Below are 17493 nucleotides of genomic sequence, written 5' to 3' on the forward strand. Positions count from 1 at the left end.
ACCCTCCCAAGCTCCCTGGAACTTACTGCCATTGTCCTACTGAAATCAAACCTTCACGTGCACTGTGACACTGGAATATTTTGCCCCTGCCTCTCTCTCTTTGGCCTTAGATTAACTCTGGCTCTGATTTGTTAGAGCAACTTGGAGGTATTGAGTGAGCAGCCCCAAGGGCTGATGCAGTCGTGCCCCAAGGGGACAGACCATGCAGTGTGGGGGTGTCTCCCACCTTCACTTGAAGGGTGCCTCGGTCATAGTCAAAGACCCGGATCCCAGGGTTGTTGGCGCCGTTGTGCACTCCAGGTAACGTTGTTTTCCAGGGAGTCACTCCTGGGGCTAAGAATATGGTGTTGATTGGGGAACCTGAATGGAAAGGCAAAACAAAGCGTATATGAGTGAAAGCCTGGCATTTGTCAAACCCAGTCCAGCTACAACCCCTGTGCTTGTATTGGTAACTAGTCTGTGATGCTGCTGCCTGATCCACTTACCTCAGCCATGTGTCAGTGGTGTTTGTGAATCCACTCCTAATGCTACCCAATGACACCTACAGTGCATGAGCAACAGCCAACATCTGGGCTGACACCAGGATTGAACTGGGGCCCTCCCCATCTAAAAGCACAACTCTCTACAATCTGAGCTAAAGAATCGACTCTACAGCTAGGGACTGCAACAGATTCACATCCTCTGTGCCCAGGGCTGGATTAACGCAGGGGTCCCCACAAAAATAAATTCATAATTCTGTCGATTGAGATCAGCTGGTCAATCCTGGAGCCTCTGCCAGTCAACTGCGATCTCCGGACTGCTAAAAGTCCAGTGCAGCAGGCTCAGGAAGGCTGCCTGCCATAGCCCTACGTTGGTCCCGGAAGCAGCAGGCTGCTGGCACATGTTTGTGGCCCCTGGCAAAGGGGTGGGGGGAAGGAGGCTTCTTGTGCTGCCCCCGCCCCGGCAATGTCCCCAGCCAATGGGAGCTGCAGGGGTAGTGCTTGCGGGCACAGGCAACACACAGAGACCTGCTGCCTCCCCCTCCCCAAGGGGCGCACAGGGACGTGCCACTATCCAGTCACTTCCGGGAGTGGCATGAGGCCACAGCAGGCAGCCTGCCTGAGCCCTGCTGCGTCGCTGGCTGGGAGCCGCCTGTGGTAAGCGCCTCCCAGCCGGAAACTGCACCTCGCATCCCCTCCTGCACCCCAACCCCTTGTCCCAGGTCAGGCTCCACTCCTGCACCAAACTCCCTCCCAGAGCCTGCATCTTTAACCCTCTCCCGCACCCAGACACTGCCTCAGCCTGGAGCCCCCTCCTGCACCCAACATGACATGCATCCGATGAAGTGGGTATTCACCCACGAAAGCTCATGCTCCAAAACGTCTGTTAGTCTATAAGGTGCCACAGGACTCTTTGCTGCTTCTGCACCCAAACTCCCTCCCAGAAATAAACTAATATAACAGCTGTTCTAAGGGAAGAAGTAGACTATGTTGAATCCTACATGATTTAAGACTGAAATGTAACCACAGAATGGCTTCATGTTAATTAAAAGGCAAGTTCAGTATAGCGTTAATAGCCTCAATGCCATAGTGGTGATCATTTTGTTTTAAATTAGGAAAAAAACGTGGAAAGTGAATCCAGCCCTGTCTGTGGCACCCACTACAAAGCTCCATGACAGACACTGACCAGTGAGTTACATAGGCTGGAAAGATCTGTGCTGCTACCCCACAGTGCCTCAGCAGGTGGAGACAGAGTGCCTGGAGGACAGTCGCCATCTTGAGGTGGGGCAGTGCACTCTGGGATGTCCTACTGCACAGTGCTGGGAGGCACGAGGACTCGCCAAACTGTAACATAGGCATGCTTACGGGTCTTGCTACATCATGGTGAAAAGGTTTTCAGCAAAGGATCCCCTGATTTGGTACTGAAAAGAGTCCATGTGCTAGAATAGACTGGACCAAACTGTCTTCCATGCAATTTCAAAAAGTGTGATGCAGAACAAGTCTTTCCTAGCATTTGGACTAATTTCAATAGCATTTGGGGAACGATTACTGAGAACCACATTTAGTAATGGGATGTTCTCCTAGAGTGGACAGGGCTGTGGGTGAACGGCACAGACCAAGCCAAGGAACAGTACCTCCATTGCTGTAAAACATCCGGAAGCTGTCAGTGTGATGGTGCCCAAAGAACTGGGCAGCTATCACTGCATGGTTTTGCTGCACGATCTCTGTGTATCGTTTGTTAAAGTGCTTCTGAAACCAGGGTTTGCTCCGCTTCTTCTCAAAGAAGCCAGGTGGGATGTGCCCCACAATGTAGACCTACAACAGAAAAGAGCCTGGCTGAGTACATACTAAGTGCATGCTTCCAAGCAGAGGAGAGGCTCTCCAGGGTTTATAGACTGAGGAGCTCAGCGGCAGAAGGGGCTTACAGGAGGGACTTTCCAGGGTGGGCGAAGTAAAGAAAGAAACAGTTTTACCATTTCTTCTGCTTTTGATGCATTGGTCAGCACATCTTCCAGCCACTGGAACTGCCCACCAGGGTCCTCCAAGCCAGCTGTCTGATTATTGCTATCGTAGTACAGATTGGTGTTGAGGACAATCATTTGTCCTTTGGTATTGGGACCAAGCAGCTTCTCGCTGTAGAAAGCACCTGCAAAACACAACCAGCAGGAGAAGGACCTGACTGTACAATGCTTGCTGGCTTTTGTGCCCCAAATTCCTCTCCTATTTCTATCTCAGGTTCAGCTCCACGGTGATAGCTGTGATGGGGGCCCTAGCCTGGGCAAGGTGCCAGTGGCTGCCAGCACACTGAACACCATTTGCTGTGGACCTGATCTGAGCAGGGTTAGTGTATGGTGGTTAGAAGACCAGAGGCTTCCTAGAGTCCTGCCTGCATCAGTGCTCCCAAAGCTGCTTCCAGCCATGCAGCTGAAGTGCTGGTCATGCAATGATGGGAAATGTTTTGGTAAAGAAGCTCAAAGTGGCTCAGCCCACTGCTCTCCTGCATGTCTGGGAGTTTGTAAATGCATCCTTTGTTCCTGTTCAAGGAGGACAAGCTCATCTGGAGTATAATTATTTCAGGGCAAACTGTGACTCTAGTGTAACCGGCACTTCCACCCATGGCTGCTTATGTCAGCCCAGGATAAAGGAGGCCCTGAGTGGTGATCTGCACAATCTGCGCAAGTGAGTCCAGGAGCTGGAGAGCCAGAGAGAACCACGGGCTTTGTCTTGAGTCCAACAGCCTCAGACCCTCATATTCATTACAGCCCAGTTCTACTACTTCTGCACTATAAGGGACACTCCTGGGACACCCTTCTAGTGCAACTGTGAGAAAGCAGGAGAGATTGAGGCACAAGGAACCGTCTTTCCTTTTCTCATGTGTAAGTGAATTCAGAGCTGGTGAGTGGCACCAGGTTGGCAGCCTATTGCTAGGGCCCTTCCTCTAACTGCAGATATGCCCCAAACTACTCTGTCAGTAGAAGGCAGCACTGCATGGGCAGCATGTCACTGGGGATTCCTCCGCCCTCTTCCCCCAGCAATGCAGACAGAAGGAGCTAGCTGTGCCGGAATTACGGGCATGCCTGCTTTGAATGTTGGGATGGAGGCATTGCTGAGCCATGAGCGCCAGAGTTCAGCTGTTGCGTTGTAGATCCTGTGTGTCTTGGCTGGGAACTGGTTCTTGGGATGGAAGTCATGATTGCCCATCGCAGGATAGACTTTAGTGTCTGGAGAAAATCAAGAGAAAACATGAAGGAACATGTGGCCTGTTTTGGTGCTGGAGTGCAAGAGAGTTAAGGGAGAGGACAGAATGACTCAGGGCAGGGACGGCTCCAGAGGTTTTGCCACCCCAAGCAGCCAAAAAAAAAAAAAAGCCGCAATCGCGATCTGCAGAAATTCAGCGGGAGGTCCTTCACTCCGAGCAGGAGTGAGGGACCCTGTGCCGAATTGCCCCCGAATCCCTGGAAGTGCTGCCCCACTCTCGAGTTGCTGCCCCAAGCTCCTGCTTGATAAGCTGGTGCCTGGAGCCGGCCCTGACTCAGCGGCAGGGCAAGAGGATATGGGATCCATCAATGCTAGGTCACCCCTTCACAGGGCAGGAATGGCTGAATGATATTCCCATCCACCAGGGTGGTCTCAGCCCAGTGGGTGGGGAACAAAAATGCTAATAGGCCTCTTATGAGCAGCCTGAGGCCAGGACTGGATAGGGTTTGGAGTGAATTCCCCCCTCGTGCCTGGAGGCAGCTACATTGGGGAAAACTGTGGGTCTCCTGAACTGCTGCAGCTCCACTAAATACCTGTAGCAAACCTAGGAAGCAATTGTGCAGGTCAGTCCTTAGGGAGGAGCTCTTTAGGGGGAGCACTTGGGGAAGTCCTTAAAGTCAGCACCTGGGGAGCCATTTATAGTGCGTGTCGGAGTGAGCACAAAGGGGACAGGGAGTGCTTAGGGTGGGCACTCGGGGGTGGGGGGGACTGTATGGTGAGCCCCTGGTGAGGAGCTGTTCAGGATGGGCACTCGGGGAGGGGCTGTATGGTGAGCCCCTGGCGAGGAGCTGTTCAGGGTGGGCACTCGGGGGGGGACTGTATGGTGAGCCCCTGGTGAGGAGCTGTTCAGGATGGGCACTCGGGGAGGGGCTGTATGGTGAGCCCCTGGTGAGGAGCTGTTCAGGGTGGGCACTCGGAGGGGGGCTGTATGGTGAGCCTCTAATGAGGAGCTGTTCAGGGTGGGCACTCGGGGGGGACTGTAGGGTGAGCCCCTGGCAAGGAGCTGTTCAGAGTGGGCACTCGGGGTGGGTCTGTATGGTGAGCCTCTAATGAGGAGCTGTTCAGGGTGGGCACTCAGAGGGGGCTGTAGGGTGAGCCCCTGGCAAGGAGCTGTTCAGGGTGGGCACTCGGGGGGGGGGCTGTATGGTGAGCCCCTGGCAAAGAGCTGTTCAGGGTGGGCACTCGGAGGGGGCTGTAGGGTGAGCCCCTGGCGAGGAGCTGTTCAGGGTGGGCACTAGGGGGGGGGCTGTATGGTGAGCCCCTGGCAAGGAGCTGTTCAGGGTGGGCACTCGGGGGGGGGGCTGTATGGTGAGCCCCTGGCAAAGAGCTGTTCAGGGTGGGCACTCGGAGGGGGCTGTAGGGTGAGCCCCTGGCGAGGAGCTGTTCAGGGTGGGCACTGGGGGGGGGGCTGTATGGTGAGCCCCTGGTGAGCAGCTGTTCAGGGTGGGCACTCGGGGGGGGGGGGCTGTATGGTGAGCCCCTGGCGAGGAGCTGTTCAGGGTGGGCACTCGGAGGGGGCGCTGTAGGGTGAACCCCTGGCAAGGAGCTGTTCAGGGTGGGCACTCGGGGTGGGTCTGTATGGTGAGCCCCTGGCGAGGAGCTGTTCAGGGTGGGCACTCGGGGTGGATCTGTATGGTGAGCCTCTAGTGAGGAGCTGTTCAGGGTGGGCGCTCGGGGTGGGTCTGTATGGTGAGCCCCTGGTGAGGAGCTGTTCAGGGTGGGCACTCGGGGGGGCTGTATGGTGAGCCCCTGGCGAGGAGCTGTTCAGGGTGGGCACTCGGAGGGGCTGTAGGGTGAGCCCCTGGCAAGGAGCTTTTCAGGGTGGGAACTCGGGGGGGGGGCTGTAGGGTGAGCCCCTGGCGAGGAGCTGTTCAGGGTGGGCACTCAGAGGGGGCTGTAGGGTGAGCCCCTGGCGAAGAGCTGTTCAGGGTGGGCACTCGGAGGGGGCTGTAGGTTGAGCCCCTGGCGAGGAGCTGTTCAGGGTGGGCACTCGGGGGGGGGGCTGTAGGGTGAGCCCCTGGCGAGGAGCTGTTTCAGGGTGGGCACTCGGAGGGGGCTGTAGGGTGAGCCCCTGGCGAAGAGCTGTTCAGGGTGGGCACATCGGAGGGGGCGCTGTAGGGTGAACCCCTGGCAAAGAAGGTGTTCAGGGTGGGCACTCGGGGTGGGTCTGTATGTGAGCCCCTTGGCGAGGAGCTGTTCAGGGTGGGCATCGGGGTGGGTCTGTATGGTGAGCCCCTGGCGAGGAGCTGTTCAGGGTGGGCACTCGGGGGGGGGCTGTATGGTGAGCCCCTGGTGAGGAGCTGTTCAGGGTGGGCACTCGGGGGGGGGGGCTGTAGGGTGAGCCCCTGGCGAGGAGCTGTTCAGGGTCGGCACTTGGGGGGGGTCTGTATGGTGAGCCCCTGGTGAGGAGCTGTTCAGGTGGGCACTCGTGGGGGGGGGGCTGTAGGGTGAGCCCTGGCGAGGAGCTGTTCAGGGTGGGCACTCGGGGGGGGGGCTGTATGGTGAGCCCCTGGTGAGGAGCTGTTCAGGGTGGGCACTCGGGGGGGGCTGTATGGTGAGCCCCTGGCGAGGAGCTGTTCAGGGTAGGCACTCGGAGGGGGCGCTGTATGGTGAGCCCCTGGCGAGGAGCTGTTCAGGTGGGCACTCGGGGTGGGTCTGTATGGTGAGCCCCTGGCGAGGAGCTGTTCAGGGTGGGCACTTGGGGGGGCTGTATGGTGAGCCCCTGGTGAGGAGCTGTTCAGGGTGGGCACTCGGGGGGGGGGCTGTATGGTGAGCCCCTGGCGAGGAGCTGTTCAGGGTGGGCGCTCGGGGGGGGCTGTATGGTGAGCCCCTGGTGAGGAGCTGTTCAGGGTGGGCACTCGGGGGGGGGCTGTAGGGTGAGCCCCTGGTGAGGAGCTGTTCCGGGTGGGCACTCGGGGGGGGCTGTATGGTGAGCCCCTGGTGAGGAGCTGTTCAGGGTGGGCACTCGGAGGGGGCTGTAGGGTGAGCCCCTGGCAAGGAGCTGTTCAGGGTGGGCACTCGGAGGGGGCTGTAGGGTGAGCCCCTGGCGAGGAGCTGTTCAGGGTGGGCACTCGGAGGGGGCGCTGTATGGTGAGCCCCTGGCGAGGAGCTGTTCAGGGTGGGCACTTGGGGTGGTCTGTATGGTGAGCCCCTGGCGAGGAGCTGTTCAGGGTGGCACTTGGGGGGGGCTGTATGGTGAGCCCCTGGTGAGGAGCTGTTCAGGGTGGGCACTCGGGGGGGGGCTGTATGGTGAGCCCCTGGTGAGGAGCTGTTCAGGGTGGGCACCTCGGGGGGGCTGTAGGTGAGCCCCTGGTGAGGAGCTGTTCAGGGTGGGCACTCGGGGGGGGCTGTAGGGTGAGACCCTGGTGAGGAGCTGTTCAGGGTGGGCACTCGGGGGGGGCTGTATGGTGAGCCCCTGGCGACGAGCTGTTCAGGGTGGGCACTCGGAGGGGGCGCTGTAGGGTGAACCCCTGGCAAGAAGGTGTTCAGGGTGGGCACTCGGGGTGGGTCTGTATGGTGAGCCCCTGGCGAGGAGCTGTTCAGGGTGGGCACTCGGGGTGGATCTGTATGGTGAGCCTCTAGTGAGGAGCTGTTCAGGGTGGGCACTCGGGGTGGGTCTGTATGGTGAGCCCCTGGCGAGGAGCTGTTCAGGGTGGGCACTCGGGGTGGATCTGTATGGTGAGCCTCTAGTGAGGAGCTGTTCAGGGTGGGCACTCAGGGTGGGTCTGTATGGTGAGCCCCTGGCAAGGAGCTGTTCTGGGTGGGCACTCGGGGGGGGCTGTATGGTGAGCCCTGGTGAGGAGCTGTTCCGGGTGGGCACTCGGGGGGGGGCTGTATGGTGAGCCCCTGGTGAGGAGCTGTTCAGGGTGGGCACTCGGGGGGGGCTGTAGGGTGAGACCCTGGTGAGGAGCTGTTCCGGGTGGGCACTCGGGGGGGGGCTGTATGGTGAGCCCCTGGCGACGAGCTGTTCAGGGTGGGCACTCGGGGGGGGCTGTATGGTGGTGAACCCCTGGCAAGAAGGTGTTCAGGGTGGGCACTCGGGGTGGGTCTGTATGGTGAGCCCCTGGCGAGGAGCTGTTCAGGGTGGGCACTCGGGGTGGATCTGTATGGTGAGCCTCTAGTGAGGAGCTGTTCAGGGTGGGCACTCGGGGGGGGGGCTGTAGGGTGAGCCCCTGGCGAGGAGCTGTTCAGGGTGGGCACTCGGGGGGGCTGTATGGTGAGCCCTGGTGAGGAGCTGTTCAGGGTGGGCACTCGGGGGGGGCTGTATGGTGAGCCCCTGGCGAGGAGCTGTTCAGGGTGGGCACTCGGAGGGGGCGCTGTATGGTGAGCCCCTGGCGAGGAGCTGTTCAGGGTGGGCACTCGGGGTGGGTCTGTATGGTGAGCCCCTGGCGAGGAGCTGTTCAGGGTGGGCACTCGGGGGGGGCTGTATGGTGAGCCCCTGGTGAGGAGCTGTTCAGGGTGGGCACTCGGGGGGGGGCTGTATGGTGAGCCCCTGGCGAGGAGCTGTTCAGGGTGGGTGCTCGGGGGGGGCTGTATGGTGAGCCCCTGGTGAGGAGCTGTTCAGGGTGGGCACTCGGGGGGGGCTGTAGGGTGAGCCCCTGGTGAGGAGCTGTTCCGGGTGGGCACTCGGGGGGGCTGTATGGTGAGCCCCTGGCGAGGAGCTGTTCAGGGTGGGCACTCGGAGGGGGCTGTAGGGTGAGCCCCTGGCGAGGAGCTGTTCAGGGTGGGCACTCTGAGGGGGCGCTGTATGGTGAGCCCCTGGCGAGGAGCTGTTCAGGGTGGGCACTCGGGGTGGGTCTGTATGGTGAGCCCCTGGCGAGGAGCTGTTCAGGGTGGGCACTTGGGGGGGGCTGTATGGTGAGCCCCTGGTGAGGAGCTGTTCAGGGTGGGCACTCGGGGGGGGGCTGTAGGGTGAGCCCCTGGCGAGAGAGCTGTTCAGGGTGGGCACTCGGGGGGGGCTGTATGGTGAGCCCCTGGTGAGGAGCTGTTCAGGGTGGGCACTCGGGGGGGGCTGTAGGGTGAGCCCCTGGGGAGGAGCTGTTCCGGGTGGGCACTCGGGGGGGGCTGTATGGTGAGCCCCTGGCGAGGAGCTGTTCAGGGTGGGCACTCGGGGGGGACTGTATGGTGAACCCCTGGTGAGGAGCTGTTCAGGGTGGGCACTCGGGGGGGGCTGTAGGGTGAGCCCCTGGTGAGGAGCTGTTCAGGGTGGGCACTCGGGGGGGGCTGTAGGGTGAGCCCCTGGCGAGGAGCTGTTCAGGGTGGGCACTCGGGGGGGGCTGTAGGTGAGCCCCTGGTGAGGAGCTGTTCAGGGTGGGCACTCGGGGGGGCTGTAGGGTGAGACCCTGGTGAGGAGCTGTTCCGGGTGGGCACTCGGGGGGGGCTGTATGGTGAGCCCCTGGCGACGAGCTGTTAGGGTGGGCACTGGAGGGGGGCGCTGTAGGGTGAACCCCTGGCACGACGGTGTTCTGGGTGGGCACTGGGGGTGGGTCTGTATGGTGAGCCCCTGGCGAGGAGCTGTTCAGGGTGGGCACTCGGGGTGGATCTGTATGGTGAGCCTCTAGTGAGGAGCTGTTCAGGGTGGGCACTCGGGGTGGGTCTGTATGGTGAGCCCCTGGCGAGGAGCTGTTCAGGGTGGGCACTCGGGTGGATCTGTATGGTGAGCATCTAGTGAGGAGCTGTTCAGGGTGGGCAATCAGGGTGGGTCTGTATGGTGAGCCCCTGGCAAGGAGCTGTTCGGGTGGGCACTCGGGGGGGGCTGTATGGTGAGCCCCTGGTGAGGAGCTGTTCCGGGGGGCACTCGGGGGGGGCTGTATGGTGAGCCCCTGGTGAGGAGCTGTCAGGTGGGTCACTCGGGGGGGGCTGTAGGGTGAGACCCTGGTGAGGAGCTGTTCCGGGTGGGCACTCGGGGGGGCTGTATGGTGAGCCCCTGGCGACGAGCTGTTCAGGGTGGGCACTCGGATGGGGGCGCTGTAGGGTGACCCCCTGGCTAGAAGGTGTTCAGGGTGGGCACTCGGGGGGGTCTGTATGGTGAGCCCTGGCGAGGAGCTGTTCAGGGTGGGCACTCGGGGTGGATCTGTATGGTGAGCCTCTAGTGAGGAGCTGTTCAGGGTGGGCACTCGGGGGGGGGCCTGTAGGGTGAGCCCCTGGCGAGGAGCTGTTCAGGGTGGGCACTCGGGGGGGGCTGTATGGTGAGCCCCTGGTGAGGAGCTGTTCAGGGTGGGCACTCGGGGGGGGCTGTATGGTGAGCCCCTGGCGAGGAGCTGTTCAGGGTGGCACTCGGAGGGGGCGCTGTATGGTGAGCCCTGGCGAGGAGCTGTTCAGGGTGGGCACTCGGGGTGGGTCTGTATGGTGAGCCCCTGGCGAGGAGCTGTTCAGGGTGGGCACTCGGGGGGGGCTGTATGGTGAGCCCCTGGTGAGGAGCTGTTCAGGGTGGGCACTCGGGGGGGGGCTGTAGGTGAGCCCCTGGCGAGGAGCTGTTCAGGGTGGGTGCTCGGGGGGGGCTGTATGGTGAGCCCTGGTGAGGAGCTGTTCAGGGTGGGCACTCGGGGGGGGGCTGTAGGGTGAGCCCCTGGTGAGGAGCTGTTCCGGGTGGGCACTCGGGGGGGGCTGTATGGTGAGCCCCTGGCGAGGAGCTGTTCAGGGTGGGCACTCGGAGGGGGCTGTAGGGTGAGCCCCTGGCGAGGAGCTGTTCAGGGTGGGCACTCTGAGGGGGCGCTGTATGGTGAGCCCCTGGCGAGGAGCTGTTCAGGGTGGGCACTCGGGGTGGGTCTGTATGGTGAGCCCCTGGCGAGGAGCTGTTCAGGGTGGGCACTTGGGGGGGGCTGTATGGTGAGCCCCTGGTGAGGAGCTGTTCAGGGTGGGCACTCGGGGGGGGGCTGTATGGTGAGCCCCTGGCGAGGAGCTGTTCAGGGTGGGCACTCGGGGGGGCTGTATGGTGAGCCCCTGGTGAGGAGCTGTTCAGGGTGGGCACTCGGGGGGGGCTGTAGGGTGAGCCCCTGGGGAGGAGCTGTTCCGGGTGGGCACTCGGGGGGGGCTGTATGGTGAGCCCCTGGCGAGGAGCTGTTCAGGGTGGGCACTCGGGGGGACTGTATGGTGAACCCCTGGTGAGGAGCTGTTCAGGGTGGGCACTCGGGGGGGGCTGTAGGGTGAGCCCCTGGTGAGGAGCTGTTCAGGGTGGGCACTCGGGGGGGGCTGTAGGGTGAGCCCCTGGCGAGGAGCTGTTCAGGGTGGGCACGCGGGGGGGGCTGTATGGTGAGCCCCTGGCGAGGAGCTGTTCAGGGTGGGCACTCGGAGGGGGCGCTGTATGGTGAGCCCTGGCGAGGAGCTGTTCAGGGTGGGCACTCGGGGTGGGTCTGTATGGTGAGCCCCTGGCGTGTTGCTGTTCTGGGTGGGCACTTGGGTGGGGCTGTATGGTGAGCCCCTGGTGAGGAGCTGTTCTGGGTGGGCACTCGGGGTGGGTCTGTATGGTGAGCCCCTGCGAGGAGCTGTTCAGGGTGGGCGCTCGGGGGGGCTGTATGGTGAGCCCCTGGCGAGGAGCTGTTCAGGGTGGGCACTCGGAGGGGGCTGTAGGGTGAGCCCCTGGCAAGGAGCTGTTCAGGGTGGGCACTCGGAGGGGGCTGTATGGTGAGCCCCTGGCGAGGAGCTGTTCAGGGGGGGCCCGCGGGGGGGGCGCTGTATGGTGAGCCCCTGGCGAGGAGCTGTTCAGGTGGGCACTCGGGGTGGGTCTGTATGGTGAGCCCCTGGTGAGGAGCTGTTCAGGGTGGGCACTCGGGGGGGGGCTGTATGGTGAGCCCCTGGCGAGGAGCTGTTCAGGGGTGGCACTCGGGGGGGGCTGTATGGTGAGCCCCTGGCGAGGAGCTGTTCAGGGTGGGCACTCGGGGGGGGCTGTAGGGTGAGCCCTGGTGAGGAGCTGTTCCGGGTGGGCACTCGGGGGGGGCTGTATGGTGAGCCCCTGGCGAGGAGCTGTTCAGGGTGGGCACTCGGGGGGGACTGTATGGTGAAGCCCCTGGTGAGGAGCTGTTCAGGGTGGGCACTCAGGGTGGGTCTGTATGGTGAGCCCCTGGCAAGGAGCTGTTCTGGGTGGGCACTCGGGGGGGGCTGTAGGGTGAGCCGCTGGTGAGGAGCTGTTCCGGGTGGGCACTCGGGGGGGGGGCTGTATGGTGAGCCCCTGGTGAGGAGCTGTTCAGGGTGGGCACTCAGGGTGGGTCTGTATGGTGAGCCCCTGGCAAGGAGCTGTTCTGGGTGGGCACTCGGGGGGGGGCTGTATGGTGAGCCCCTGGTGAGGAGCTGTTCAGGGATGGGCACTCAGGGTGGGTCTGTTATGGTGAGCCCCTGGCAAGGAGCTGTTCTGGGTGGGCACTCGGGGGGGGCTGTATGGTGAGCCCCTGGTGAGGAGCTGTTCAGGGTGGGCACTCGGGGGGGGGCTGTATGGTGAGCCCCTGGTGAGGAGCTGTTCCGGGTGGGCACTCGGGGGGGCTGTAGGGTGAGCCCCTGGTGAGGAGCTGTTCACAGGTGGGCACTCGGGGGGGGGCTGTATGGTGAGCCCCTGGCGAGGAGCTGTCAGGGTGGGCACTCGGGGGGGGCTGTATGGTGAGCCCCTGGTGAGGAGCTGTTCCAGGTGGGCATTGAGGGTGGGTCTGTATGGTGAGCCCCTGACGAGGAGCTGTTCCGGGTGGGCACTCGGGGGGGGGCTGTATGGTGAGCCCCTGGTGAGGAGCTGTTCAGGGTGGGCACTCGGGGGGGGGGCTGTAGGGTGAGCCCCTGGTGAGGAGCTGTTCAGGGTGGGCACTCAGGGTGGGTCTGTATGGTGAGCCCCTGGCAAGGAGCTGTTCTGGGTGGGCACTCGGGGGGGGCTGTATGGTGAGCCCCTGGTGAGGAGCTGTTCCGGGTGGGCACTCGGGGGGGGGCTGTATGGTGAGCCCCTGGTGAGGAGCTGTTCAGGGTGGGCACTCGGGGGGGGCTGTAGGGTGAGACCCTGGTGAGGAGCTGTTCCGGGTGGGCACTCGGGGGGGGCTGTATGGTGAGCCCCTGGCGACGAGCTGTTCAGGGTGGGCACTCGGAGGGGGCGCTGTAGGGTGAACCCCTGGCAAGAAGGTGTTCAGGGTGGGCACTCGGGGTGGGTCTGTATGGTGAGCCCCTGGCGAGGAGCTGTTCAGGGTGGGCACTCGGGGTGGATCTGTATGGTGAGCCACTAGTGAGGAGCTGTTCAGGGTGGGCACTCGGGGGGGGCTGTAGGGTGAGCCCCTGGCGAGGAGCTGTTCAGGGTGGGCACTCGGGGGGGCTGTATGGTGAGCCCCTGGTGAGGAGCTGTCAGGGTGGGCCACTCGGGGGGGCTGTATGGTGAGCCCCTGGCGAGGAGCTGTCAGGGTGGGCACTCGGAGGGGGCGCTGTATGGTGAGCCCATGGCGAGGAGCTGTTCAGGGTGGGCACTCGGGGTGGGTCTGTATGGTGAGCCCCTGGCGAGGAGCTGTTCAGGGTGGGCACTCGGGGGGGCTGTATGGTGAGCCCTGGTGAGGAGCTGTTCAGGGTGGGCACTCGGGGGGGGGCTGTATGGTGAGCCCCTGGCGAGGAGCTGTTCAGGGTGGGTGCTCGGGGGGGGCTGTATGGTGAGCCCCTGGTGAGGAGCTGTTCAGGGTGGGCACTCGGGGGGGGCTGTAGGGTGAGCCCCTGGTGAGGAGCTGTTCCGGGTGGGCACTCGGGGGGGGCTGTATGGTGAGCCCCTGGCGAGGAGCTGTTCAGGGTGGGCACTCGGAGGGGCTGTAGGGTGAGCCCCTGGCGAGGAGCTGGTAAGGGTGGGCACTCTGAGGGGGCGCTGTATGGTGCGCCCCTGGCGAGGCGCTGTTCAGGGGGGGCACTCGGGGTGGGTCTGTATGGTGAGCCCCTGGCGAGGAGCTGTTCAGGGTGGGCACTTGGGGGGGCTGTTATGGTGAGCCCCTGGTTGAGGAGCTGTTCAGGGTGGGCACTCGGGGGGGGCTGTATGGTGAGCCCCTGGCGAGGAGCTGTTCAGGGTGGGCACTCGGGGGGGGCTGTATGGTTGAGCCCCTGGTGAGGAGCTGTTCAGGGTGGGCACTCGGGGGGGCTGTAGGGTGAGCCCCTGGGGAGGAGCTGTTCAGGGTGGGCACTCGGGGGGGGCTGTATGGTGAGCCCCTGGCGAGGAGCTGTTCAGGGTGGGCACTCGGGGGGGACTGTATGGTGAACCCTGGTGAGGAGCTGTTCAGGGTGGGCACTCGGGGGGGGCTGTAGGGTGAGCCCTGGTGAGGAGCTGTTCAGGGTGGGCACTCGGGGGGGGCTGTAGGGTGAGCCCCTGGCGAGGAGCTGTTCAGGGTGGGCACTCGGGGGGGGCTGTATGGTGAGCCCCTGGCGAGGAGCTGTTCAGGGTGGGCACTCGGAGGGGGCGCTGTATGGTGAGCCCCTGGCGAGGAGCTGTTCAGGGTGGGCACTCGGGGTGGGTCTGTATGGTGAGCCCCTGGCGAGGAGCTGTTCAGGGTGGGCACTGGGGTGGGGCTGTATGGTGAGCCCCTGGTGAGGAGCTGTTCAGGGTGGGCACTCGGGGTGGGTCTGTATGGTGAGCCCCTGGCGAGGAGCTGTTCAGGGTGGGCGCTCGGGGGGCTGTATGGTGAGCCCCTGGCGAGGAGCTGTTCAGGGTGGGCACTCGGAGGGGGCTGTAGGGTGAGCCCCTGGCAAGGAGCTGTTCAGGGTGGGCACTCGGAGGGGGCTGTATGGTGAGCCCCTGGCGAGGAGCTGTTCAGGGTGGGCACTCGGAGGGGGCGCCTGTATGGTGAGCCCCTGGCGAGGAGCTGTTCAGGGTGGGCACTCGGGGTGGGTCTGTATGGTGAGCCCCTGGTGAGGAGCTGTTCAGGGTGGGCACTCGGGGGGGGGGCTGTATGGTGAGCCCCTGGCGAGGAGCTGTTCAGGGTGGGCACTCGGGGGGGGCTGTATGGTGAGCCCTGGTGAGGAGCTGTCAGGGTGGGCACTCGGGGGGGGCTGTAGGGTGAGCCCCTGGTGAGGAGCTGTTCCGGGTGGGCACTCGGGGGGGGCTGTATGGTGAGCCCCTGGCGAGGAGCTGTTCAGGGTGGGCACTCGGGGGGGACTGTATGGTGAGCCCCTGGTGAGGAGCTGTTCAGGGTGGGCACTCAGGGTGGGTCTGTATGGTGAGCCCCTGGCAAGGAGCTGTTCTGGGTGGGCACTCGGGGGGGGCTGTAGGGTGAGCCGCTGGTGAGGAGCTGTTCCGGGTGGGCACCGGGGGGGGGCTGTATGGTGAGCCCCTGGTGAGGAGCTGTTCAGGGTGGGCACTCAGGGTGGGTCTGTATGGTGAGCCCCTGGCAAGGAGCTGTTCTGGGTGGGCACTCGGGGGGGGGCTGTATGGTGAGCCCCTGGTGAGGAGCTGTTCAGGGTGGGCACTCAGGGTGGGTCTGTATGGTGAGCCCCTGGCAAGGAGCTGTCTGGGTGGGCACTCGGGGGGGCTGTATGGTGAGCCCCTGGTGAGGAGCTGTTCAGGGTGGGCACTCGGGGGGGGGCTGTATGGTGAGCCCTGGTGAGGAGCTGTTCCGGGTGGGCACTCGGGGGGGGCTGTAGGGTGAGCCCCTGGTGAGGAGCTGTTCCAGGTGGGCACTCGGGGGGGGCTGTATGGTGAGCCCCTGGCGAGGAGCTGTTCAGGGTGGGCACTCGGGGGGGGCTGTATGGTGAGCCCCTGGTGAGGAGCTGTTCCAGGTGGGCATTGAGGGTGGGTCTGTATGGTGAGCCCCTGACGAGGAGCTGTTCGGGTGGGCACTCGGGGGGGGGCTGTATGGTGAGCCCCTGGTGAGGAGCTGTTCAGGGTGGGCACTCGGGGGGGGGGCTGTAGGGTGAGCCCCTGGTGAGGAGCTGTTCCGGGTGGGCACTCGGGGTGGGTTGTATGGTGAGCCCCTGGCGAGGAGCTGTTCAGGGTGGGCACTCGGAGGGGGCGCTGTAGGGTGAACCCCTGGCAAGAAGGTGTTCAGGGTGGGCACTCGGGGTGGGTCTGTATGGTGAGCCCCTGGCGAGGAGCTGTTCAGGGTGGGCACTTGGGGGGGGCTGTATGGTGAGCCCCTGGTGAGGAGCTGTTCAGGGTGGGCACTCGGGGGGGGCTGTATGGTGAGCCCCTGGCGAGGAGCTGTTCAGGGTGGGCACTCGGGGGGGGGCTGTATGGTGAGCCCCTGGTGAGGAGCTGTTCAGGGTGGGCACTCGGGGGGGGCTGTAGGGTGAGCCCCTGGTGAGGAGCTGTTCAGGGTGGGCACTCGGGGGGGGCTGTAGGGTGAGCCCCTGGCGAGGAGCTGTTCCGGGTGGGCACTCGGGGGGGCTGTATGGTGAGCCCCTGGTGAGGAGCTGTTCTGGGTGGGCACTCGGGGGGGTCTGTATGGTGAGCCCGTGGCGAGGAGCTGTTCCGGGTGGGCACTCAGGGTGGGTCTGTGTGGTGAGCCCCTGGTGAGGAGCTGTTCCGGGTGGGCACTCAGGGTGGGTCTGTATGGTGAGCTCCTGATGAGGAGCTGTTCCGGGTGGGCACTCGAGGAGGGAGGGGCTGTATGGTGAGCCCCTGATGAGGAGCTGTTCAGGGAGGGCACGCAGGGTGGGTCTGTACGGTGAGCCCCTGGCGAGGAGCTGTTCCGGGTGGGCACTCGAGGTGGGGAGGGGCTGTATGGTGAGCCCCTGGCAAGGAGCTGTTCCGGGTGGGCATCTGGGCAAATGGAAGCTGTCAATATCTGGAGCCGCAGCCTGGCACCTTTTGCAGACAGTGCAGTCAGTTGTGGGAGACGCTGACTGACTCCACGCTCTCTGTGTCTGACCCCTGCAGGAGCACTGGAGAGACAACGCTCATTCAGGAGTGGGCCTTTTGAACTAGGTTTCTCGAATGGGCAGTAGGCAGCCATGGCCCTGCCTAGGAATGACCCATGTTTGGTTTTCCATAGCCACAGTTCAATTAGGGCCCTGATGTACTTTGCTGGGGCATTCCAGTGCTAGGCCAGCATCTCTCCACTGATCTGGTGGGTCCGGCCCTAGTGTTGGGATAATTCTTTCGCCCCATTGCTGAGATGTTCAAGCAGGAAAGGAGGTTTCCAATGATTTTTTCCACCATTAATTATTCAAAGGCTGCTGCTTTTCCAAACTTCCCTCTTGCAGTGTGTTGCCCATTCAAGAGTGAAGCTAATCAGCGACCATAAGGTCCCATGAATAGAGTTTATAAACCATAGGAAGCAGGAAAAGGTGCCTTCATATCCCCCCCATCTACTAGATTCCTTGACCCCTTAGATGGCTGCCCCTTCTCTAGATCTGCCATCTCTAGCTGGCTGAGCTGGTCTTTCCTGCCAGTAGGACGCTGTGTCAGATATTCTCTGCACTACCACCTTCTTGGTTTGTCAGTTCAGGTAAATCGTACCTGGAAACACCTGTTTTATCAGAGCAGTCAAATTGGCAATTATTTCCAGCACTACTTCTTCTCCAAGTTTCTCGTTGGGGACATGAGGGGTATCATCACTGGAAAACAGAACAAACATCACATGCAACTAGCAGTTTGAAAGGGAAGAGTCTGTATGCAGTGTTGTGGTAACTGTATTGGTCCCAGGAGATTAGAGAGACAAGATGGATGGGTATAAAAGATATTTCCTCACCCACCTTGTCTCCAGGAAGCAACTGCACACATAAAAGAAAAGGCAGCATGTAGGTAACTTATGCCTAGCATGTGGGTGTGATTTCAGGTGAGCATTTGAGGAACTGTTCAGGGCAAGAATCTTTTCCATTTTGT

At 62.6% G+C, this 17493-nt stretch overlaps 1 protein-coding gene across 2 annotated transcripts in view; it reads right to left on the reverse strand.

Moving 5' to 3' along the window:
- SMPDL3B (sphingomyelin phosphodiesterase acid like 3B) overlaps positions 1–17493 on the reverse strand; it is a 40623-nt gene that overhangs the window by 1730 nt on the left and 21400 nt on the right. The window contains exons 3-7 of one of the 2 annotated variants that reach the window (XM_030539136.1): positions 17128–17225; positions 3557–3700; positions 2453–2625; positions 2114–2294; positions 227–360 (exon numbers count right to left, since the gene is read on the reverse strand). In XM_030539136.1, coding sequence (XP_030394996.1) covers positions 227–360; positions 2114–2294; positions 2453–2625; positions 3557–3700; positions 17128–17225 — 730 coding nt within the window. Of the gene's footprint in view, positions 1–226; positions 361–2113; positions 2295–2452; positions 2626–3443; positions 3468–3556; positions 3701–17127; positions 17226–17493 lie in introns of those variants that run through there. The other variant, XM_030539137.1, reaches the window with a different exon arrangement.

The sequence above is a fragment of the Gopherus evgoodei genome, chromosome 20, assembly GCF_007399415.2.
Source record: "Gopherus evgoodei ecotype Sinaloan lineage chromosome 20, rGopEvg1_v1.p, whole genome shotgun sequence".
NCBI classification, from domain to species: Eukaryota; Metazoa; Chordata; order Testudines; family Testudinidae; genus Gopherus; species Gopherus evgoodei.